The sequence below is a fragment of the Sparus aurata genome, chromosome 17 (genome assembly GCF_900880675.1).
Source record: "Sparus aurata chromosome 17, fSpaAur1.1, whole genome shotgun sequence".
Lineage (NCBI taxonomy): Eukaryota > Metazoa > Chordata > Actinopteri > Spariformes > Sparidae > Sparus > Sparus aurata.
This window is the reverse complement of record NC_044203.1, coordinates 22,624,559-22,649,000: the sequence shown is the minus strand read 5'-3', so window position 1 is coordinate 22,649,000 and position 24,442 is coordinate 22,624,559. Positions and strand designations below refer to the sequence as shown.

General features: G+C 42.0%; 1 protein-coding gene across 2 annotated transcripts; it reads right to left on the bottom strand.

Annotated features, from left to right (window-relative positions):
* Positions 1–6,948: 6,948 nt before the first annotated feature.
* adar (adenosine deaminase RNA specific) lies at positions 6,949–23,953 on the bottom strand. 2 transcript variants are annotated; one of them, XM_030393764.1, is made up of 16 exons: positions 23,835–23,953; positions 18,858–20,631; positions 17,957–18,282; positions 17,110–17,305; positions 16,686–16,870; positions 15,789–15,942; positions 15,349–15,587; positions 14,493–14,649; positions 13,676–13,844; positions 13,330–13,423; positions 13,110–13,226; positions 12,818–12,945; positions 12,517–12,699; positions 12,240–12,352; positions 11,197–11,324; positions 6,949–10,500 (listed from the first exon to the last, which is right to left on the bottom strand). In XM_030393764.1, the coding sequence occupies exons 2-16, from the start codon at positions 20,496–20,498 to the stop codon at positions 10,176–10,178; spliced, it is 4,155 nt and encodes a 1,384-aa protein (XP_030249624.1). In that variant the 5' UTR covers positions 20,499–20,631; positions 23,835–23,953; the 3' UTR covers positions 6,949–10,175. The 2 variants fall into 2 exon arrangements, with proteins under 2 accessions (XP_030249624.1, XP_030249625.1); XM_030393765.1 differs by having other exon boundaries at positions 15,789–15,924.
* Between the last annotated feature and the right edge of the window lie 489 nt (positions 23,954–24,442).

The window sequence follows — 24,442 nt, the reverse complement described above, 5'->3', positions numbered from 1 at the left end:
ACTCAGGGATTCTGTGGAGACCTACCTCATTATCAGAGTTATTGTCACCTAGTTACACCTCATTATTATAACTGTGGTATATTTTTGCCCTTACAAGTCAGTTGAAAGTGACATATCTGTTCTGGTATTATTTTTAGTAGATCTGAAGTTCAGTTTTAGTTGAGGATATATTATGTACAAATTCACACTTAAATTGCTATAAATGAATAGACCTTTGTTATATATTGTACGATGTAGAGTTGTGTACTTATGTTACCCCAAATGTTTCCAATAGTGTTCAAACCCAGAGAAAAATGTGGTTTCATTTGGTTGTCTGTCGCTACTTCCGGGACAGGAAAGTCTGCAAATAAAACTAAACTTTAAAACATCGTCTGTGAACATTTGTGTTTTTTGTGTATTTACCACTAGCAAAACAAGCATAACCATGGGATCACTGAGGTGTGTCTTTGTGTTTGAATTCAGATAAACTCTCACTGAACTCAGCACACACCAGAGACTTCGGTTCGCTCTTATTTCGCCTCTCCCCTGATAGATGCTGTTTGTCTAGTAAAGTAGCCTACAGCTGATAAATAGGAATGAAGATAAATCCACTTTTTAATTAAAAAATTATAATTCTAATCTCTGAGCTCTCCTCCTGTCAATAAACAGCTCATCCATTCCCACACAAACGTCTTTTGTTTTGTTTTGATACGGAGACCCCGAGTTGCTGAGATTACACATGGACATGTGGATTTACAACAACTTGTGCAGCTGTGTCAGTCTCGGATCCTGCTGCTATTTGACATGAATATAGCGAGTGAATACAACACCCGATCCATTTGAATCCCTCAACAAATGTGAGATATGTGATGTCAGTGGATTCAGGCTACCCATCCCCCTCTGACCACTGATCAACTGCATAAAAGGTGTGGTTGGTCCACCTGTCAGCCAACACCACCCTTTTTCTTCTGCCGATCGAAACGGCAGTGATAGTTCTGAGAAGCCGCGTCAAATTTAGTCCTGGTTTAATGCTGAGGCAGCGGTGAGTCAAGGTCTTGAACCTTTCGACAAAGGAAATGTAATACCGTTTGCTATGTGTCACCCTTGATTGAGGAGGCAATTGGCCAAGTATGTGTGCAGCTGTCCTGATACTAACATTTATACGTGTTAAAGGGGTTCAGGAGCTAATTACAGTTTCAAAGTGTCAGCGTGATAGTAAAGTGTATGCAGGGTTGGTGTTTGTGTGTGTCTGGGATTCTGCAGTCTCCCTGAGTCAGCTGTCTCTTATCTCTCAGCTAAGTGACACTGCCTAATTCCTGCCAGACTTTTTGTGACACTATTCCTTCAAAAAAAAGTGCTGTCGAAGATCAATGCCAGTTTTGCTAGATTTAATGTAGGGTGCCTTCCTAGTGGTGACCAAATTATACTGCCACTGTTCTTCCCTGGTGCTGTTGTGCTGTACCGGGTCCAAATATCCATTCAGTGGTGTCATAACAGACACTAGCTGTGGTGACTATATAATAGCATGCAGATTGGCCACCATTACATTCAGCTACCGAATGTGAAAAGGGAAATAATACCAGCGCATCATAAATGCTGTCGATATGCCAAGTGAAATCCAAATAGCTTACATTCCAATTATCATTTGTAGAGAAAAAAGCGTCATGACATTGAAAAACCATAAAAAGAGGAGAAATTTATTTTTTTTCCCCATGCAGAAAAAAGTGCAAAAATAAAAACAAACCAGCTGCTCCGCACTTGCATCATTACATCTTTGTCAGCAATGAAGTTCTCCCTCATTACCAAACTTCTTCCTCCACACGAGCAGCTTTTTTTAGTTTTGCAACCTGATAAGGGGATGTTAAAGAAACATGTTTATCGGCAAAATACAGCAGCTCTTTTCATGCATGAAATGAGGTTGTGGTTCGGATTTTGTCCACTTGTTACTGTTCCTTCGAGCCAAACTCAAGGTCCACTTGCTCACTTGCTCTGGAGCTTTCCGATGAATGAAAAGTTTTCATCAACGATTTGAGATTGCCAAATTGCAATTTAACTGTTGATTCTTTGTCTCTGTCAACACATATACATACAGTATATATTCATAGCACTGAGATCAGGATTTCCAGGTCAAATTGGGATTCCTATGGTTGTTTTTTTGCTTTGGACAGTAACCTTGCTGTTATCGGTAGCCATTTTGCTAACGCGGTGTTTGCCACAGCGGCACCAACAGGAAATGCTTGGAAGGGGGAAAGTTGAGAGAGTTGTCTATTTCCGCTTTGAAGATGCAAAATGTGAGAATGGCCACATGTTGAATTCATACTAAACAAACAAGCAGGGTAACCGCTCATTGTAGCTGCCATTAGCTAGTTAGCTCAGCAAGCTGTGCAGCCAGTGCTCTTTATGAGTTTACACTGCCCAGACTGGGAGCTCGGAGCCTCAGAGTAGTGTTGGTGTTGTTTACCATCAAACTATCAGCTCCTAAAGGTATAAAGTGGCAGGGGGCTAGCTGGTTAGCATGCTAACTTCAGTAGGTATATCTGCAACACAAAACACCGGACATATGATCAAAACTGTTGTCTATTTCTCCCCCTTTCTGTTCATAATAAGTACAATTCTTACATATTGCAGCTTTAATAAACAAAACAAAAAAACATTACAGTACTACTTACTGCCAAAAGTGATGGAATCATTGTAACACATTACTCTTTCTCAGGATAACTGAAAACTTTGACCTGATTGTAGCGCCACAGTAGCGTTAGATGCCCCGGACTATGTGCTGAGACCCTATTTGTACTGTTGCTGAAGTTTGGTGCTGTTCTGAGCATTATTTGTGGCTTTTTGGTGGCGGTTTATATTTGGACCCATTTACTGCAATGTATTGCTGTCGTGCAGTCGTTACTGAGGTTGACAAAACTCCATAAATTAGCGGTCTGCTAACTTGATCTCTCGAGAGGGAGTGTAACACAGTCTCACGGTGATTTAGACCTTGGATTAAATTTACACCGGGATATCCCTTTAAAGTCAGGGGATCAAAGTCTATTAAAAAAATGCTCAGGATCATGAATTAAATTTTTTTTTTAAATTACAATTCATCAATAGTTGTTCATATTTTTCAACCCACTGACATTTTAAGGTTTGCAATATTCAACCTCGGCTTGCATTACTCGTATGTGACACCTTTAGGCTTCATAGCCAGCCCGATCCATATGCACAGAAGGTGAAAGTAAAAGCAAAGAGACTATTTAGATTAAAGATTAATGACACTGTATATGGAGGTAACACTCCATTAAACAGTCCCACTATTGTACTCCATTTGGACACATACTCCTACACTCAATTACTGCCCCATGATATAACGGATTATACATACTGTATGTGGGCTTCATAGAGAGTGCAGCATGATTTCTTACCACGGCAGTAACATTGTCAGTTTCAGTTCTGTCTGCGCTGTTACCATATTACATTAATTTGTACCAAACCCGGTGAAATGGAAGTACAGCTGTGACATTATTACTCTGTGGCCAAGACCATTGCATAAAATATTAGTACCAAACTGAAAATACCATCCATTAGTCTCACAGCACCAAGGCCCCTCTATTCATTTCTGCTGCCTCAAGGACTTGGGGTTCCGTCCCTCCTGTCACACCTTCGATGGCCAGTATAAATTTGCACCGGACTCCACAGGTTCTCATGATCTCGTGTTTTTTTAAGCTGAGCTCCTAAGCCATCTCTCTCCCCACTCAGCCTTCTTGTATTCCCTCCTTCCCCTCTCTTGTTTATTTCCATTGGAGAGCATCGATTGGCTCGTTTAAGCCCTTCGGTCTGGACTAATATTTCACTCCATGCAGCCCTGATCCACTCGTCCATCCTTCCTCCCTTCATGCTTTACTCCTCTCCTTCTACCATTAGTCCTGCCCTCCCACCATCCAAATACTTGACAGGAGGAGAGACAGTATGAATCCAACTAGATGGGTGGAGATGCTGACTGGAACAAGCCCTCATTATGCAAACCGGCCATTTGGACTTCACAGACACACATGTTTAAATCACTATTTCCCACTTGAAGGGAACCTCATCATTGATTTCTAAGCCCCGACTGTAAAAGGAGGTCTATTATCATACAAACTGGTGGAACCAGAGAATGCCTTGCAACAGAAGTTGCTTGGATCACACTTGTAAACATCCTCCTCTAATGAAACAGGCTGTTTCGGGGGCATTAACAGTAAAACTATTTATGAGGCACTACACTGATTGGCTGGTAATGTTGCTGCCGTAGTCCTGTCCCTTGAGAGAAACAATTGCTGCTGAACAGGAAACAAGACCGGATCTGATGCTGCGCAGAACTGATTCAGAAGTACACACTGAATATCACTATTTGTTCCCAGTGACACATCATCGCGAGCGGCGGCTCTAAATGGCTTGTTCGAATGTTCATAGTGTTACTGCTTCACATTAAGACAAGGATGAAACAGTGCAGAGTATCAGTGTTTTCCATTATTATGGTTTAACAATGCAAAACTCCATCTCTGCAAGATTACACCAAGCACAGGCACATTTTTATTTCCATAACATCCACCTTAATTGTGTTTTTCATAGCTTCTTTACGTTTTATGTATTCTTTTTACATCCCGTCTCTTAGTATCACTGCACCTCTGGCGTATTGCTTAATTGGTTGTCTATATATCTTTGAGTTTTTGATGCTATTTGCACGTGGTTGGATGCTACTCTGTTGCCCTTGTTGAACCAAATGTAGGCCTACACTCATTCACTTATTCAGAACCTTCCCCCCCAAAAGTCCTTGACCTAAAGCAGCCCATTGTAGATGGTGGTCCTGGCCATAATGTCATCACTTTTAAAGGAAACTACATGTAAGATATTACCAAAATATTAATAATATTAAGGATAAGATATTAACATTACAAACGTGAAATAGTTTATAATAATCTTGAGTGCCTCATCGCAGTGCTTCATTCCACTCCACTTACACAATAGCTAAAGTTTAAAAGTGAAATCTGCTAGGATTATCTAACAACTGCATTTCTTACCTTATATGTTGATTACAGAAACCAAAATAACCAAATCTCATAGTGATTGGCTGCACGACCAACTGAGCATATGAGCTAACGGCAGCTAGTAGCTACAGCCACACCTAAATAGAGGTCACTTCTTATAAAGTACTGGTGAATAGATAAAATTGATTTTAGTGCTGACACAGATTGATTAAGAAATCGCTGGATAAGTCATGTGATGGATAGTTGTTGCCGGAAGACAGTAGCGGTCCACCTTAGCTCTCCTCCATGTTACGTCGCATTCGGACATTGACACTTATCAGCTGGCAGCGAGCGGAAAAATAACTGGTAACGTGAGTTGCTCAAAAACTTTCTTTTTAGTAAAAAGCACACAAACAATGTTCTCAATGCTCGAGTTCATGTGTAGAGACCCTGGTGACAGTACGAGCAAAGCTGTGTCAAGCCTTCTTAGTGTTTTAAAAATAGTGATTTTGATGCAAAAGTGAAAAGTGGAAAAGTGGAAAAATGAAAGTGGCGCTTTCATCGTAATTATGCTTTTGAACAAACGTTTGACTCGGGTACATTCACAAAAAGACCCTAGGTTGCATTTTGGCGACAATTTCACTTTAAGCGGACCAGAATATCATTAGTACCCATCTAAAGAGCATTAGTGATATTGGCGAGATGTCTGCAATGCCTGAAAAAATAATAAAAAGAATAACACCCATCCACCCAGCCTCAGCCTGTTCACCCTGATCCTCCTGGCCCAAGAGATACAGAAGTATTCTTTACCAAACCACCAGACGACTACATAACAGCTTCGACTCAATTCATCCTCGGCACTCCATCATGGAATCTGTTTATTTTTTACTACTTATTTATTCATCCATCCATGTCTCTCTCTCTCTCTCTCTCTCTCTCTCTATATATATATATATATATATCTATAAATATATATCTATAAATATATATATATATATATATATATATATATATAGATATATATTTATATATATATATATATATATATATATATATATATATATCTATATATCTATATATCTATATCTATATCTATATATATATATCTATATCTATATCTATATATATATATATATCTATATATATATATATATATATATATATATATATCTATATATCTATATATATATATATATATCTATCTCTATATCTATATATCTATCTCTATATCTATATATCTATCTCTCTATATCTATCTCTCTATATCTATCTATATCTATATCTATATATCTATCTCTATATCTCTATCTCTCTATCTCTATCTCTTATATTATATTATATTATAATATAATATAATTATTATATCTATTATATACACTTTCACTGTACAATCCAGGGGCGGCTGTAGCTCAGTGGGTAGAGCTGGTTGACTGGTGATCAGAAGATCGCTGGTTCAAATCCCAGCTCCCCAGGGCGGGACTGAGCTGCATGTCGAAGTATCCTTGAGCAAGATACTGAACCCCAAAGTTGCTCCTGATGTGCAGTTGGCACCTTGCGTGAAGGCAGCCACTGCCATCAGTAAGGATCCTGCGATGAACTGGTGACTCATCCAGGGAACGGAACGGAACTGTACACTGTCCACTCCACACATTCACACGGCCTCCAGCCTGAAGGCGAGGACATGTTTCCATCTGCTGATCCTTTGGAGCACTGCAATTGGCTCTGCAGCTATTTGGAACTAAATGCCACCTTGAGGAAAGGAGCACCTGCTATAAAAACTACTCACTCAAACTTTCAGCTTAGAGTCTCTCCCCAGTCATTATTTCTCAGGCCCCGAAGCTTTCTCACGGATGGGAGTCAAAAACTGCTGGACGTTTACAGTCCCCTTAGTGAACTCAACAGCAGCTCAAGAAGGGGCTGGTAAATACATGAAATGCCATAAAAGACTGTAATAAGAAATAAAACAGAACCACATCGATCCACTGAAACAATGCTACGTATTTATTCTTTTGTTCTTACTTTCCAAACTTCATTGGTAAAAAACAGCATATTCCATTGCAGATTAATTAAAACATCAGGAAAAAAATATAGAAAGGCAATTGTAGATGATTTACAAAATATATACATTAAACCTATACAAATACATCCACACACAGACATATATACAGCTTTATAATCGAACATCCATTTTTGCATACAGTGGGGTCCAAAAGTCTGAGTCCACTATGAAGAACTGCTGTTTTAAAGATAAAAAATACAAAACTATTGAAATAACTAAAACACCATCTGCTATAACCATCTCTTGCTATAGCAACTGGCTGCAGTTAGCAAGTAGCTGAGGTAGCCATGGAGCTATGTGGCCTCACAATGAACATGGCTGGACACCAGAATGGGACTGGGCGCAGCCTCTGAGACCAACAGATGCTAGCCTGAAGAATGAGGATACAGTACAGAGGTGATTTACAGCGGCTCGGACCAGGACAATGACTACACGGATGTGAAGAGGTCTGAACAGGCATGAGGGCTGGGAAATTTTTACATCTTGGTCTGAATTGAGGACTAATTTTGTCCAAACCAGATGAAATTGTGGAGAGACAAACTAAGAGTGTTTTAGTGAGTTTTATTTTGTTTATGTGAGTTTTCGTTTGTTAATGTTGGCAATTAAGCTGGTCTTAGTTCTGTAATAAGCGAGAAACTTAGATTCAGAAGAGATATGGTTGTATTTTTAACTGTCTAGTAAGAAAAATATATCATTAATTTCTCTCAATCATCAATCAATATTTTGACATTTCGCAAGTTTATTGGATTTACTTAAATCTCCTAGGTGAACCCTAACTAGGGGGGCTACTAGACAATCTAGATGTCTTAAACAAAAATTCTGGCCATGTCTTATACATCGCTCCTTTAAAGAACTGCAATGAATACTAAAAAGAATATCGATTTTGCTACATTACGTCTTAAATGTGTAATTCCTTCTGCAGGGTCTACTGAGAAAATAGTTTCCACTGGTTCTTAAGTCACAGTTTTAAAACTGTATAAAGGGTCAAACAGTCCTAAATTAAAAATTGAACCTCAGCATAAGAGCAAACTACAAATCAACTAGAGAGGTGCCACAGTTCCACAGAGGCACCACAAGCTTTAAACAGTCTGAAGACCTCCTACACAGTTAATATATGTGAGAGAGATACTGTAACATGACAGTTCATCTGTGGATTTACAAAAACAAACCCAAAAAAGTGATGTCTTTTTTCACTACACTTCTACAATACAAGAGCACAGGAGGACAAGAAATTCTATATTTCCCTCAATTAAAAAATTATGTTCCTGACAGCATTACTACAAATAAACTATTTGACAGAACATTTGTAGGTTTTCGATAAATGACAGTCTCTGGAACTGGACTCAGGCTTTTGGACCCCACTGTACATCTGTGTGTTCATGTATTTGTATATACCTGATGTATATATTGCATCATTCCATCTACATGTCAAAAACCAAATACAGAGACCAAGAGACTACAACCTCTCCTTAGACAACAAAACTGTCCTCACTTAGCTGTTCTCAAGAACTGGCCATGCAAGAGAACCCCAAAGCCTTTTCATATTGAGTTGTAAGAAAAACAAAAAAAAACAGGCAGGACAGTCGAGACTTTCCAGGATTAGCTAGCATGGCCAGCTGCTGATGAACTTACAGACAGAAGTGAAGAAAAAAGGAGAAATACTCAAACGCACACAGGAAAAACAACATAGCATAAGAACAGAACATTTGTATTCCTTGGAGGTCGTGACATCAGTAATTCTATATAAAAGCACGAAGCGCAGAGGTGAATGGGCTGATCAAAGGGGCGCACTGGCTGACGCTATGCTTAATGGTAACCATACCAACAAAATGTGGATGCACAGCTGAGGGAGAACAGCAACTTTAAAATTGTACTCAGAAAAGGGGCCTGATTGAAGGCTTCAGAGTATGTGCAGGAGCTACAGCCTCAAATGTCTGACAGTGAATGTCTGGTCAGAATAGAAGTTGGCATTGATATTCTTATTTACAGTGAACGTCTCTTGTGTACAATATAAGCTGGGACTTCTTTGAGCAAGGACTACTTTTCAAGTTTACTTATGATATCTAACTAGGGTGAGTGAAAGATTGAGCTACCTGCTGCGAAGGTCCCATTATTTCTGCTCGCCGCCTTAAAGGGCAGCTCTTCTTATTTTCGGGGAGCCAAAAAAATAAGCACTTCATGAAAGAGGATTTAAAGTCGAAAATTAATGTAATCACAATTGCAAACACTTTTACAATAGTGGGTCATGCTGGGTTGGATGCCAATTAGCAGCACTTCTTAGCTATTCAAGCTCTCCTGTCGAAATTCAACAACAAACAGAAGCCAAATCAACTGGGTCCCACCTGCAATGGCGATGGTCAGAGAACCTGAAAAATGAGTTCTCATGTCGAGTAGACCAGTGGAAAAATAACAGCAACGTATTCGAAACACTACAATGACAAAGTGAAAAGTAAAAATGGAATCCAACCCAGTTCTAAGCACCATAAAGGAAGGTGGCAAACTCATTAATTGATTTGCAAAGAACCCATCTGCTATCGTCGGTCAGTGGCTCAGCCTCTGGGGGAAACGGCCAATATTCTGGGGCTTTTGATATTGCCAGAACAAGACTTCATCTTCCATGTGCCAGTCATTGTTTACAATAGCAACTTGTTATGGAAGAATGGAGTTAGAGTTGATGGACAACTCTTAATTTATCTGCATATGGATATAGATAAAGAAAAATGCTTTTGAAAAAAAAAAAAAATTGCCTTTGACTCCAATGCTCTCCACGTGGTGGAACAATTTCAGCATTAAATTGCAGAAATTTGTTCATAGAGATTGAATACAAACCAGAATTGCAGCAGTGTTTACCATGGTGACTCTTCATATAGTGTTTACATTATTCTGTTCACCCTGTGCATCTCTCCATAGTTCTATTTGACCCACTCATCCTCCAGGCTTTGTCCTCTTCCTTTCATTTCTGCTGTCCTTTTCCATCACTCTTCCTCAGCAGCCTATAACCATGTTCCAACACAAGATACAGTTCTGGCTGCTGGCTACACGTTGTTTGATTGTCCTTTTCTCCCACTTCAATCTGTCCCTGCCTTGTGCTTTTCTCCCCCCCACATATTTATATCACCCCCTTAATATCAACACCCTGAACTGTCCTACGCCTCCTCTTGCTTTACCTCCAATGCTCCTCCGTTTCTACTGCTGCCATACCCCACAGGGACACTTGCTCCATTGTTCCCGTTTCCCTCCCCTGCCTCAAAGCTCTTCTCTTCCAGTGGTTTGCTAATCCAGGCGCCGTAACCGTGGATGCTGAGAGCCCGGAAAAACTGTTGCTTTGCTAGCTGGAAGGACATGGCTGACATCTTGGCTTGGGAGTATGAGGGCAGGGCGAGGAGGTCTGTGCGGCCACAACGCTGGCACAGAGAGCGGAACAGACCAAACAGGTTGGACTTGGACACTCTGGACACGCTCAGTTTGTTCCTAGAGGGAAAAAATTACAGTACTCTTTAGTGTAGTTCATAAAGACAAGTGTGTCAGTCATGGAAAACAAAGACTGTCTGGCATGCTGGCATGACACATTTTCTCTGATCACACAGTGTTTCCTATTTAGCTTATTTAACTGCCTACTGTTCACAGTTTTGTGTAACGTAAAGTTTCATTAAGCTTGTGGTTACAGGAAAGTTTTTACTGAATTCAAAAGAGCACACGATATGCTCCAAAATGAAATAAAGGCTGCCCATGTGTATGTTTTGATAATGGGTCATTCTTGGTTTCTTATTACATGAGGTGTTTCCAGCAGCAGGCACAGAGTACCAAATTATAAAAACGTAATGTCAAATCTTAAAATTCTGTTTCTGGAAAGACACTCCAGGGATGACCTTTAACAATGACATAGTGTCATTATGATCAATAATTCATACAGACAGATAAAAACACTTTTTCAGAACTCATTTTAGAGGCAGATTGAGCTACTGGATACATCTACTTGAAATAAAAAATCTTAACTCAGGTAAATCCACCACCATGTTTGTCACTAGAGAATGACAAAAACACTCAACAGCAGCACTACAGTCATTAAATAATAAATATCTGAGTGGATAAAAACAGACTATGCATCCAATCTAAAGCTATCAATTCAAAATGCTTGTTGCGAAAGAATTTGTATATTTTACATACCCATCTAGTTTGCCTTTGGTCCCGTCAAGCACCTCCACGCTGTGCTGGTCTGGAAAACTCCAGTTCACACTGGACTCCTTTGTCTTGCCCGTGTGACGTGTTGAATCATACACACTCACCCGGCCCACCTACAGTCAAACAAGGTGGTGTGGAAGAAGGGAAGCGGGGCGACAGAACATATATTTTTTTCAATAGGGCTAATTTAGCTCTTCATTGTGATTCAGCATTTCCAAACAGAGCGTGTAAAATTAGTTGTGTAATGCATTTGTCAGTGTGATGGCTGTGTCACGCTGTGAGACGATTAGTATGGAAGATTCAACCAATGTCACTGGCTGTGTGGATGAAAGTCAAGACGGTGTTCAAAAATGGGCTACAGCAACAAGCTCAACTGTGCTTAACCCCTTGTATATGTGGGCAGCGTGACCACAGCAGTCAAGTGACCGGTGCCCTCTTGTACACGAGTGTTAAGCAGCAAAGGAGCAGCCAAACTTTCTGTGTAGCTTTCTTCTGATGCATCTGAGCCACCCGATTTATTTTTCCAATGTATATGATTGTGATAAATAGTGAGTGGCCAATGGTTAGCAGGGAAGCTGTGTAATGGCAGAAAATGAACAGCTTATGTTAATGTTTGCCAACCGTACCAACCTTACACATGTATTGTTGGGGGAGAAAAAAAAAAGACTGGAAGTGTAAATAACCTCTTCAGGTTGCGGTTACGCCTGTGAGTGTGCACGGAGCTGGTGAAATCAACTACACATATCAGGATGACAACATACATGTTGAGTGAGACATAAGAGTTTAAAACACATCCAACATATTTGCAGTCGAGACACGCGGTAACTGCCAGCTCCTGCATCGAGTTATGAAAGTGACCTACCTGCTTTTTGCTAATTGATGGATGAGCCAAATTTTAAGAAGATGAGCAATGAAGAAACAGTAGTACAGGTACAAATAGGAGAGTTGGCAGCTTAATTGATTAATTTAGTTAGAATGACCTCAATACTCCTGATTAATGTCCACAAATGACACTGCCAAACACGTACCTCCGGGTGGTTCAGTGTAAAAGGAGTGGGGAGACTTTGGCCGAACGCTTCACCATCTCTGGCAAGTCGACAGCAGACAGCACGCGTCAGGTGCCCGTGGCTGTACAGATAGCCTGACAGTTCAGAACAGCAAAGACACAGTGTAGAACAGAAATATGAGACAAGAAGCAGTGTAAAAGTGGGAATTCATCCAGCTTCACTGCCGGGAACTCTCACGAATATTTGTCACATTATCTGCTCGTCATTCCAGGGTAATCAAAGTAACAGTATGTTTTACCAAGCGTGATGGACTTCAGATAGATGGGATTCAGGAAATGGGTGAGCAGCGCCCCCTGCAGACCCAGCACATTCCAGCGCAGGATCTTATCACTGCAACTCATAGTTCGCAGCCTCTCGCCATGCTGGATGCCGTCCCATGTGGGCACGATGGCACTTGACTCCACTGGGATGGTGCCCTCGCCTGGCACAAGCCATAACAAACATACAAACACAGACAAAAGGTTACAGAGGTTGGAATCATTTGCTTCCATGCACTGCACTGATACATATTTATAAAGTGTGCCAGTGTCATCTCTCACCGTTCTCTACTTTAGTGCGGAGCTTGCCCTGCTTAGAATTCTCAAACAGAGGCTGATGACCCTCAGTGTCATCCCCGGCTTCACTGCATGACTTGTCAAACAGGGCGCCATCACCGCAAGGTGCCGTGCTATGGATAAGAGAGACCATGATGACATGCAGTTTAAAATAGAAGGCACCACATTGATCCAAACATGAAACATTGTCGTATCAGAGTGATGGTTGGGACAGCAGTGAAAGAGGATATCATGGGTGTAGGTGAAGGAGGAGAAAGAAAACATCTGATAGTCTCACCTGATGTAGAGGTGAAAGGTGATGTCAGGTTTGATTTGCAGTTTGTTGTCCTCTGCAGGCTCAAATATACTGTCGTCTGTGCCGTCATAGTACTTGAGCAGCTCACGGTACAGAAACCTGAGAGGAAGGCAGATGGTGAGTTATACTTATAAATAATGGGTCTGCGAGAACAGCGGGGTATTTTCAGAAACATTGATAAAGGGCGAGATCTATTTTTTACCGAACAAATCCCCTTCTGGAGATGATTTCAGCATGGCAATCATTAACAGTGTCTCCTTTAAGGCTCAGCTCCTCCCCTTTGACACAGCGATTTCCTGACAGAAAAAGGGAGAAACACATTCAGTGTCAAACACAACAATGTGATGCCTCTCGGTTCTGCAGTGACCTAGTTCTGTTTAACTTGACAGTGCATGCCTCTGAGCACGGACATCAAAAAAACTTCCTCATATCATGGGGGAAAAAAAAAAATGCAGTGACACCATATTTTTAGGCTGCCACACGATTCCTTAAAATGTCATTACCACCGGTTTGCTTCATAGATTGTATGCTAAACATAATCTATATACCAGTTCCCAGGCTGACAACAGTCCCCAGGCCCTCCCCCCTCCGCATGACGATGGTGGCAAGAATCTTCCGTCCCAGAAGGCTGTGCTGGATGCGCGTGGTCAGGGCATTGAAACGCTGGTGGCTCAACATTGCGATCTGGTCGTGCAAAGTGCTGCCACTCACTGGAAGCTAGAGAGAGGAATGTATGCAAGACAGGACAGGTACATAAAAAATGAATGAGGATTATTGTACATATAGTTTATATTTACTATAGCAAATTATGACTGTGTGTAAACATTGATGTCTTGCCAACATATCTAAGGCAAGCTGAATGAGTATCTTGCACACAAACTAAACTATGCAGTCAGAGGAAGTGTAATGTGTTATGTTTGTGTAATGTAATGTTTGTATGTTGAATGTTTATAAGATGCCAATAAATAAAATGTATAAAAAAAAAAAAAAAAATCAACATTTCCTATAGCTGCTACAAAGCTAAAAACCTTTCAGGGAACAAAACTTATTTATTCACAGTGAAATGACAAATATGTTAAATTAAAGAGTCTGTGTGTAGTTTACTTTAGACTGATTATGTTTTAACTGAGGTTACAAGTGTGCATGTAAAAGTTATCATCGTTAGTGAATCCAATTTGCTATAGTGAGATAGTTTTTCCAGTTACATGCAGGTGTTTATTGTGATTAAACTGAAGCTCGATCTATCATCACAGCAATGATGACCTAAACATAAACCTTTTGTCATGCTATTACATACTGCATTGTTCCCATATTGAGCCAGATGGTGCGCACAGAAAATAAATAAAAATGCTGATAAGTCAGTACCTCAGCTGGGATGAGCTCCCCAGTGCGGGCCGCTCTCTCAGCCTCTCCAATCAGAACTCGTAGAGCAGCATCTGCTGCTTCCTGTTTTCCCTGCTTCTTGTTGGACGCACACACTGGAGGGAACCAGCGTCCACCCAGCTTGGCCTGGTAGGTGAACCTGCACAGGTGGGGCAAAGAGAAAGGCAGTCAGATGTGGATTTGACTGGATTTTCTCACTCACTTTACGCGGCCAAGAGGCTCCAAACCAACATGAGAGGACTAGTGGGGACAAAAGCTAACTGACATCATGTTGCCCACGTCTCGACAAAAAAGCTGCACTTGAACACACTATAAAGACAGCTGAAGGTTAATGGTGTTACAGGAAATATCTCTCTGGAAAACTTGTAACTGCGGATATAAGAACGGTTATGATAAAGCAGCCTTTTTGACACTGCTCTTGCCAACATAGCCACTTCATATTGAAAATGTGTCTGATAAAGAGTTGCAAATGGCACTGTGAAGAGGGGGTGGCAAAAAGTGAAGATAAACTGTGCTAAATTAGTGAAATATTGTAAACTACAGCAACAGGCTCAAGAGGATTTCCCGTTCTTCCCTGTTTCTCTTCTCATGAACAGATTTGCTTAGCTGAACAGCCAACTGAAATGATTTTTTCACCGCTGGATGATGGGACAGATTTTAAATGCTCAATCGGGCAAAAAGTCACCAACAAAGGGATACACACGCTGACTGACAGTCATGATATTGGTCTGGTGTGTCAGGGTGTTACAATGGTTGCCTTACATCAAATAGAAGACATATATACACATATAAAGTGTAGCTAGAACTACAGAGATCATGAGATACAGTTCACACATACTTAGGCTCGTGTGCTGGCCCAGACTGACCGACCAGTCGGATCTCAGCAGCAAATCCCCGGGCTCTAGCATACTCCAGAAGACCCGACACTGCATTGTTGTTCAGATGGTTGATGAGGTCCCCAACTCCTGCCTCATGTGCTGCTCGCAACTCGTCTGCAGTCAGAGGAGGCAAAGAGGGACATGTAGTCCCAGAACCACTGCCATCACTATCACTCGAAGAGCCCAGCGGCAACTGAGGCTGGAAAACAGAGAAAAAGCAGGGAAAAAGAGTTGTGAATGGCATGGCCAAAGGGAGCACAACAGTGTGAAAGAGGCGACAAAATAAGTTCTCACAGCTTGAGCGACCTGTTGTTTTAACAAAGTCATTCCTCAAATTTTTCAGATTTGCAAATCCCCCCAAATGAACGACTTGAGTTATTCTCAGTCTCTCCCTCCTAACCTTGTTAAGCTGCAGTCTCCCGTCAGCCATTAATTCTTTGACGGCCTCTTCTGCAGCCAGCTGGCGGGCTGCTTTTTTGCTTGGTGCTGAGGCCTCTGGAAACAAGTTGTCTCCGACCTTCACCCTGTACATGAACCTGAACACAGGAAAGCGACTGAGAAGGAGAAAAGCGTGGAGAGAGAGATCTTTTTGGTTTCTTTGAGTTTCTGTTCCAGATTCTTGAATTATCACATTTAGATAAATGAGTGTCAGTGAGAGGTGCAATGTTGAGCCGGTAAGTCAACTGACAGAAACTTCATTGCTACTGACCTTAAACTCTGTCGATATTCAATCAATCATTTCAAGCAAAAATTTCAAAACACTGGCACTTCCCCCTTATTTAAAGACTTGACTGCTTCTCTTTTTCATCTACGACAGTAAATGAGATGTTTTGGATTGTCGTAGACAAAAGAAGCAAACTTAAGATGTCACTGGGCTATGAGGAGCATTTAACATTTTATAGACTAAATGATTAATTGTGTAAGTAATTGAAAAATTCATAAATAACAAAAAATAATCGTCAGTTGAAGCCCCAGTCTCCGTAAGTAACAGCTTATGGTGTACTAGTGATCAAGACAAATACATGCAGCATTTGCAGATGGTTCTTGGAGGAACACACAAGTTTGTATTATATCTCTAAACTGGCTGCCTAAAGGGATGGAATATTAACACAAAGAGGGGTTAAGAGTAAACAGACAAAGATGGTATTGTGTTTTGTCAGCTGACTACAATACTCATCACAGCTGATCAACTGCTTCACTGAGAAGGAAATGTACGACCACAAAGGGACATGCAGCGTGGCGGAGAACACCCTCTGAGGATGAAGACAGCTTCAGAAATAGGTGGAGGAGCTGGTACCTTGGGTCATGGGGTGGACCTGCCTGCCCGGTGATGATGAATTCAATGGGGTTCCCGCTGCGCTGGCTGTACTCCATTAGGACAGACACAGGATTCTTCCCACCAGGGAGAGAGCGGGACAGTGGCTGGCGAGGTCCTTCGCCAATCCCTATCCCACAAATCCCCCCCATGTCTTCAGCTGGTCCCTGGCAGACAATGGAGGAGACAAATTACATGTTTAAATCAAGGCTGTTTTCTGTCACTGTACTTATGAATAAATGGCTTATGATTTATTCCCAATTAATAACAGGTCTACAAAATAATCACAAAAAAAATGTTGGTCTCCACAACCTATTACACTCGACTGATGTTAATAACCTGATCAATCTCAGGTGTTTAATGCAAGAATTGGCAGTCCTTAGCTGATCATCACATTCAAACTTACACTGGTATCTGTGAGTAGAGCCATCACTTGGTCCATACCGGCAGTCCCTCCCTCTTCTCCAGTACTTGCCCCTCCCTGCATCTCTCCTATGAGGATGCGCAGGGTGGCCGCAGCAGCATCCTTTTTTGCAACTTTCTTACTGGAAGCTTCTGCGACAGGAAACAGCCTCCCGTTGAGCATCACCTGCATACGGAATCTGACGGAGGGAGAAACAAACACAGACACAGCGATCTGTCAATATATGATTAATCGAGCAGCTATAATATTTTCTGAGACTACTGTGTTGCATAATAAGCACAGTAATTTTCATTCTGAACTGGCAGCATCATGTGTCTTCATTACGGCAGATTTATCTCTTGCACTTTGAATCGATTCAAAAGGTGCCTTAGGGAGGCTTACAACATGTGGGTGGAAAAACAAAAAAAGATGGATGTCACATAATGAAAGCACATCACCAAATCTTGTGTTTTTTTAATATACACAGTGGCTACATTCAGCGATGCACTGATCCAATGTTTGTTTCCCCGATACCTCAGTTCAGAGCATCTGCGGATACGGTTTACAGCTTTATTATCATTGCTTTCTTTTCCTGAAATTAAAAGTCTACATGAAGTATTGTGGTACATTTTTATGTAAAGTGAGACAAACTATGAGGTGCTACAATAACACTGACAAGAACATTGGATTACTGTTGATTGTCAAAACCTGATCCACTTCATGAAGTGGTTGTCACAACTTAAATCTCAACATTAAAGGATAATTACACAGACAGTGACCACAGATAGATTTTCTTTACCCCTTTATCAACTAAAACATGACAAGTTACAGAGATGGTTAAAAGACTAACCTTGGGTCGTGAGAGGGTCCCGACTGGTCAAGGAGCAGGAACTCACAGTTCTGGCCCAGATACTGGGCGTACTCCATGAGGCCACTGACAGGGTTCTTCAGCCTCACCTCCTGTAATTTGGCCCACAGGTTCTGGGGAGGTGGAGCAGCCAGCGACACGGCAACAGTTCCCACAGTGTTGGCCTTCTCCGCTGCCAGTTTCTCAGCGTCCGTCTCTCTGCGGATGGCGTTGAGGAATTCTGGGATGTCATCAGTGGCCCACTGTCCTTCGGCGGGATCGTCGTCTTTACATAAAATAGAGGTGGGTGCTAGAGCAGAGGATTGGGACTGAAAAGCAGAGGTAGAAGGGTTAATAAATTGGGATACAACTCCATAACTGCTCACCTCACCTGACTACATCTTGTAAAAAGGCACTTCACATTCTCCAGATAATGTTTTTTCTCTTTAAATAAGGCTATCTAAATAACTCACATGCAACCACTCACTATCTGTCCGGTAGGTATCAGGCCACAGCCAGCAGCCTGCTAGCTAAGTCGGGCATAAAGACTGAAAACGGCAATTAAGTCCGTTTCGCAAAATGAGGAACTATTCCTTTAATCTTTGTAAATGCTTTGCCATTTTGTTCTGAATTTAATATTTTGATTTTCTACAGATTTTCGGCAGCCACTCAACGATCTAGGTAAAAAATATTCAATTTCAACATTTATAGTTGCGTTTCCGATCGTAATTCATACTAAAACATATAATATGTACTGTATATGTGACATACCCTTATTGGTGTTCCATTTGAATGATTCTTTGCTCTTATAATTTTATTTTTCCTCACATGACTGCCATGCCATCTTCATAAGAATGCATTCAACTTCATACTATTAATATAAACAAAGCAACATTTTACTCACCACTTCACTTTGACTTTGCTCTGGCATCCAACCTTCTGGAAGTGGAAGTGGCTCCAGGCCTGGTATTGGTGGTATTGGTGATGACGACAAAAGAACGGACCCTGCTCCCTCATCTCTGTTGGCCTCTAACTCCATCTTATTTTCTTCAGTTGGGAGGCTCTGTGCGGCTTTAATGCTCCTCTCCATCCTCTCTCTGCGGCGGCTGGAGAGCTCCCAGGTGGGAGGGTTGACTTCTCCATTCTTAATGATCTCACCTTGCTTCTCCAGGGCATAGAGGGTGGGATTGACCTGCTTGGTAGTCCTTAAACCAATGTTTTTTGCTATGGAGAGAGCAGTAGCCTCCTGTGAACGCAGGAGATACTGTAGGACTAGTTCCTTCTGTTCAGCCATTGTGGGAAGCTTCAGTTCTTGATCAGGGGGACTAATAGTGCCCGGATGCTGTTTCTCCTGGTGCCAACCTCTTGCTGATGACCGGGACTCCTCAGAGTCAGATGACTCTAAAGAGAGGGAGTTAGAAGAACTGGATTCTGTGTCAGAGTCCTCGTCTCTGACCTGTCCCAAGTTTCCTGCTGTTTCTGTTTTTAGCTCAACCTTTACTTCAGCAGGGAGTTCTGAGCTCACACACAGATGGGATGGTGGACTTCGTACTTTAGAGTCTTGATCTTCCTCGCCTCTGACAGGTTCTCTGTAAAGAGTCCACTCAGGAGGGGAGAGTCCTTGCTTAGAGGCTTTCTGTGAGCGCTCCAAAGAGTATAGGACCTGGTTGACTATCTTTTTGGGCAGATGCAACTTTCTGGCTAACAATTTTGCAGAGATACTCTCACTTGGCTTCAAAGCAGCCAAAGCACTATGGACCTGCGCCTCAACACCGGGAGTGACGGTTATGTTAACTTTATTAAAGCTCGAATTTGGTAAGCTACTGGATACATTGGGTCTGTCAAACCTCTCTCCTCCTCTGTTGGGCCTGTCTCGATGAAGGGACAAACTCTGAAAATTCTCATATAAACAGTCTGTTTGGACACGCCATTGTCTATCGGAGTATTGATTGTGGTTTTTGCCTTGTGACTGCTTTTGACTCAGGTGTCGAGGGCCTGGGGTGCCTCGTGGGGCTCTTAAGGTGGGTGGGTATCCAAAACTCTGTTCCTGACTGTACCCTCCTCTACCCCTATGGCTAATGTTGTTTGGATATCTACTATAGTCTGACTGGGGCTGGTATGTGGAGCTAGGCGGCCTTCCAGGTACTACTCCACCTCCACCTCCACGTGGACTGCCTCTAAACTGGGGTACCTCGGAGCTCTGTCCTCTAAGGAACTCTGCCTGTTGGTACTGAAAGGAATTAGGAACAGGACCAGGGCCGTGACTCGGATTATACGAGCTGTTATGGGCCACTGGTTTAGGGGCTACTGTACTGTGATTTGGAATAGGTGGAGCAGAGGGATTGAGAGAGGCAGGTGGAGGCTGTATGGGCCCTACAAGATGGGCAGGACTGGGGTAGTATCTTGAATATGGGTTCTGCTGTGGGCTGGGTCTAGGGTAGACTGAGGCTGGGCCAGGTCTGTGGTAATTCTCTTTGGCGTAGAGGTCCGGTGGTGGGTGCCTGTGGAAGTGTTCTTTGGAAGGCCCTCCTCTACCTCTGCTCATAGCGCAGGGGTTGGGCGCGAAGGGGGCCGGTGCAGCTGGCTGAGCGGCTTTTGTATGAGTCTACGTCCTCTAGCACATATAGCAGACACCCTGACAGGGAAGTCAAGTCAGGCCAAATGCACACTGAGAGCGCCTGAAATACAAACAAAGGATAACGTCAGGGGAATATTAATAAACAGAAATAAATAACAGTTAAGATAATTGAATGGTGGAAAAATGAGAAGCAGCAGCTAGGGCAAGGGAAACTATTCCCCAGCCAATAAAACATCTTCAGGTCCTGCTGGCAAACCTCCAAACTGCTCAAGTGTCCTTGGATAAGTCAGTAAATCTATACCACCTCCAAGGACAAAGTTTCAAACAGGATCCTAAACTCTTGCCATGCTGAAATGCAGATAAAATATCTGGGTATCATGGAAAAAATGAAGAATATGTAAGCCCTAACATAGGCCAACACTGTAAACTTCACTGTGTATAACTTCAGATTAAACCCAAGCCAGTTTACAAGGATACTGCAGGGTGACATACTGTTTCTCCCAGCCACACTGAAACTTAATCCCAGGGTAAAAGGATGGTGATTAATAATTCAGACCTTCTTGTGACTATTGTGTTTTATTTCTGGCCTTAAAAATTATGGCTGGATCTGGATCCATAGCGAAGAAGAAAAGTGAGACACTGATGCAGATGAAAAGTTCCAAGGATACACGAACGTCAAGGGCTGCCTGTCAGTGACAAGCTGTGGAAAGAAAACCATGCAGTCATTATAGACAGTCATGACTATTACCTAATAGGTAAACTAGGTTTATTCCTTCATCCAGAAAAAAACAAAAACATTTAATGAGAAGAAATGCACATCCTGAAATGCATAGTCCAGAATTCCAATATCCTCCTATGGCACAACACACATTGATTCAGCCTCAAGTGTCATATCTGACAACACTCAATGATGTCTATATCAGTGAGACTGACAACAAGGGGACACCCAATACTGAGTCAGGTTTCAACCCCCCCTGGCCCAGTCAGCATCACTGGTCTGACACATAGAGCTGAGCAGGCCCGAACGCAGCCACATTAACTGAGAACACCATAGTGTTGGTCCATCACGGTAATATGGGCCGACAGGGCCGGCAGCCCTGGGCCCAAACGGGGCTGCAGCTGACTCATCTTGACCCTGATACAAGGCAACAGTTGACAGCCAAAATAACAACTCTGTGTTTTTCTCAAGCCACCGTCATTATGTTCGTCTCTATTTTGAGCTTGGACAGAGGCATGAACAAGACGACCCCTCTGACAACTGATGAATCAACTCTTTTACACACTTAATGCTGTCATGTCAAGACATGTCTAAATACCACCTATGCTCAGTTTGATGTTCAAAGTGACCCCTTCCTCTGAGACACTTTGGGTCCATTGTCAACGTAGCAGTGCACAAGTTAAATCTGGTACATGCTCCAAATATGTTGCACACAGATATACTAGAAGCATAAGGTCCAGTGTGCTCACACAGTGTTGCTGATCTCACCAACAGTAGATGAAATCAAAGTGGCAGCAGTTGAAAAAAAGTGGAATAGTCAACGTTGCTGCTCCTGCAGCTTCTCAGACGACTCCAACAGAGACTCACGACACAAGTCAAAGACAAACCTGGTAGACTAAACAGTGTTTGCGGACTAGAAATTGTTAAACCACATGTTTGATTTTAAAAATGCAAAAACGTTGTCCAGATCGCAGTGGTCTTCCGCTTTGGATGAGTGAGGTCCGTCTAGTTTTGTCGCTCGCCTTTTAAAGGCTGTTTGGACTCCTGTAACAGACGCGTTGCTTCACAGTTACACCACGAAAGTAAAGGGAAAATCCACCTACTGGCTTGTGTAAGAAAAAGGAAACAAAGGGAAACAAGACGCAGGTTAAGTTTCGATTTCATTTCTCGCCAGAAGTTAAGTTTCTCTTGTCGGTCACGTGACCTGCAGAGGCGCCCCGGTGCCAGACAGCCATCAACACACGAAGATAACACATTCAATTAACTGTTAAATATAACACAATAAAAGCACATCCGTGGCCGTCTTTTAATTATCATGCTTAAAGAGGTCGCGTCCGCGGTCCAACTCAAAACAATCAATGTGTCGGTGTTACTGTGGAGCCACAAGGACATCCTCTCCTGGACGCATGCTGTAGACAGAACACCGAGGCAGAGGAGACATCACATGCTCAGATCAGATTCTCACAGTAAAAATAAAACGGACGAGGGAGAATGATAGTAATGTTATACATTTTGGAGATACAAATATCACAGCAAAACGCCGAGATCTTGTAACAGGATTGTGACGGGCTGGGAGGGAAAAAAATAACAAATAACGTAAGAGTACTATAAGGTGAAGGTCACTATTAAACACGAGGAGCACAGACACATGTTGTAATGTGAAATAATTACATAACCCACTTTTACATGAATCTGCTAATTTCACTCACAGTTGAACTTTGAAAGCAGAGCAGCAGGGAGGCGTGCGCTCACACGTCACATCACAGTCAGACGTGTGATAAGTTCTCACGTAGTTATGACTGAATATAATTAATTTAATCGAATCCAACATCCGTTCAATTATATACAGTCACAGTTCGTTGAAATATGTTCACAGTCAAGTAGAAAAGTACCGGGCTGCGGGATGCATAAACCAGTGTACTCTAGTCTACACACCTGTCTATCTTTGTTTACTTTAATTTGGACGAGCGAGCTCGTGCTGTGACGTTTCACAGGATGTCTAACGTTACGTTACACACAGCAAAACAGAAGATCTTACAAATTACATCCAGACATCAATCCGATTCAATTCATCATTGAGATTTACGTGGGTCGCAAGAGATGAATAACTTCACATTATAGAATATGGTGAGATCATTTTAAGAGGATTAGTTAACTGATGTCAGCCCCTCGCCGTTTTACTTTGATTTTCCTTGATGCAGACTTTGAGGGAGGACGAAGCTGCAGCGCTGACTCGAACAGCTACAGGTTAGACGTGAGGCTCCACATTTCCACCAAACCACTGAGGAACACGTGCTTAAATGTCTAACTTTCTGAATGAGTTACGTTAAAGACATCTGATGGGACAAAGGCTTTAGCTAGCGGCAGCCGCCTGAACATCGTTCCTCCTCCTCCTCCAGCTAACGTTAGCTAGCCTGCTAGCTCATCACTGGCAGCAGTAAGTTACACCGCACTGGCACTGCACCATTTCCAACTACCGCCCGCAGCACTGCTAAGTCCTTGTCTGCTAACCCAAAACACACAGGCCACTCTTCACCCTGGCCTTACAAATGATTTCAAGGACCGTAGTCGCTTTGAATTATTACCTTAACTCGCAGTGTTTCGCTTCCGCGGGCTCGTGTCGGTGTGCAATATTTTAATGCGGTGCAAACAATCAAAGAACTGGTGCACGAGAAGTGACGCCGGTTCTCTGCGACGAACACAAACAGCTACACGTCGCGTGTTGATGACGCAGCCTCATCGGCAAGGTTCGAATATGCTTTGGATTGTGTCCTTTTGGTTAGGATATCTTCATGGATATGAACTCTTAACTTTGATAGTTTTATTGTAACATGTTGCAGTTAAAATCACACCTTCATGTCACTAGAGCAGCTTTCTTCGCTCTATATGCTTAAATTTAAATTATTTTAATCGGCTTGATCATGATAAAACAGTCCAATTTTTGACAAAGCAGTTTTTAGTGCATTTAATGTTTACATGTTGTTTAATGCTTCCAATAAAATTGTTGTCCCCCAAGTTAACATTTATTACACTTCTGACAATTTTCAGTTCTAGTGCGTTTAACTACAGACATTGGCAACTGTGTTTCAAGCCATTTCCTATATCACAATTAGTCACACTAAATTATGGATATGAGTGAATGAGACCTGTCAAAATCAAAACAATTTTTCGTTGTTCTTACGCTCTTATCCAA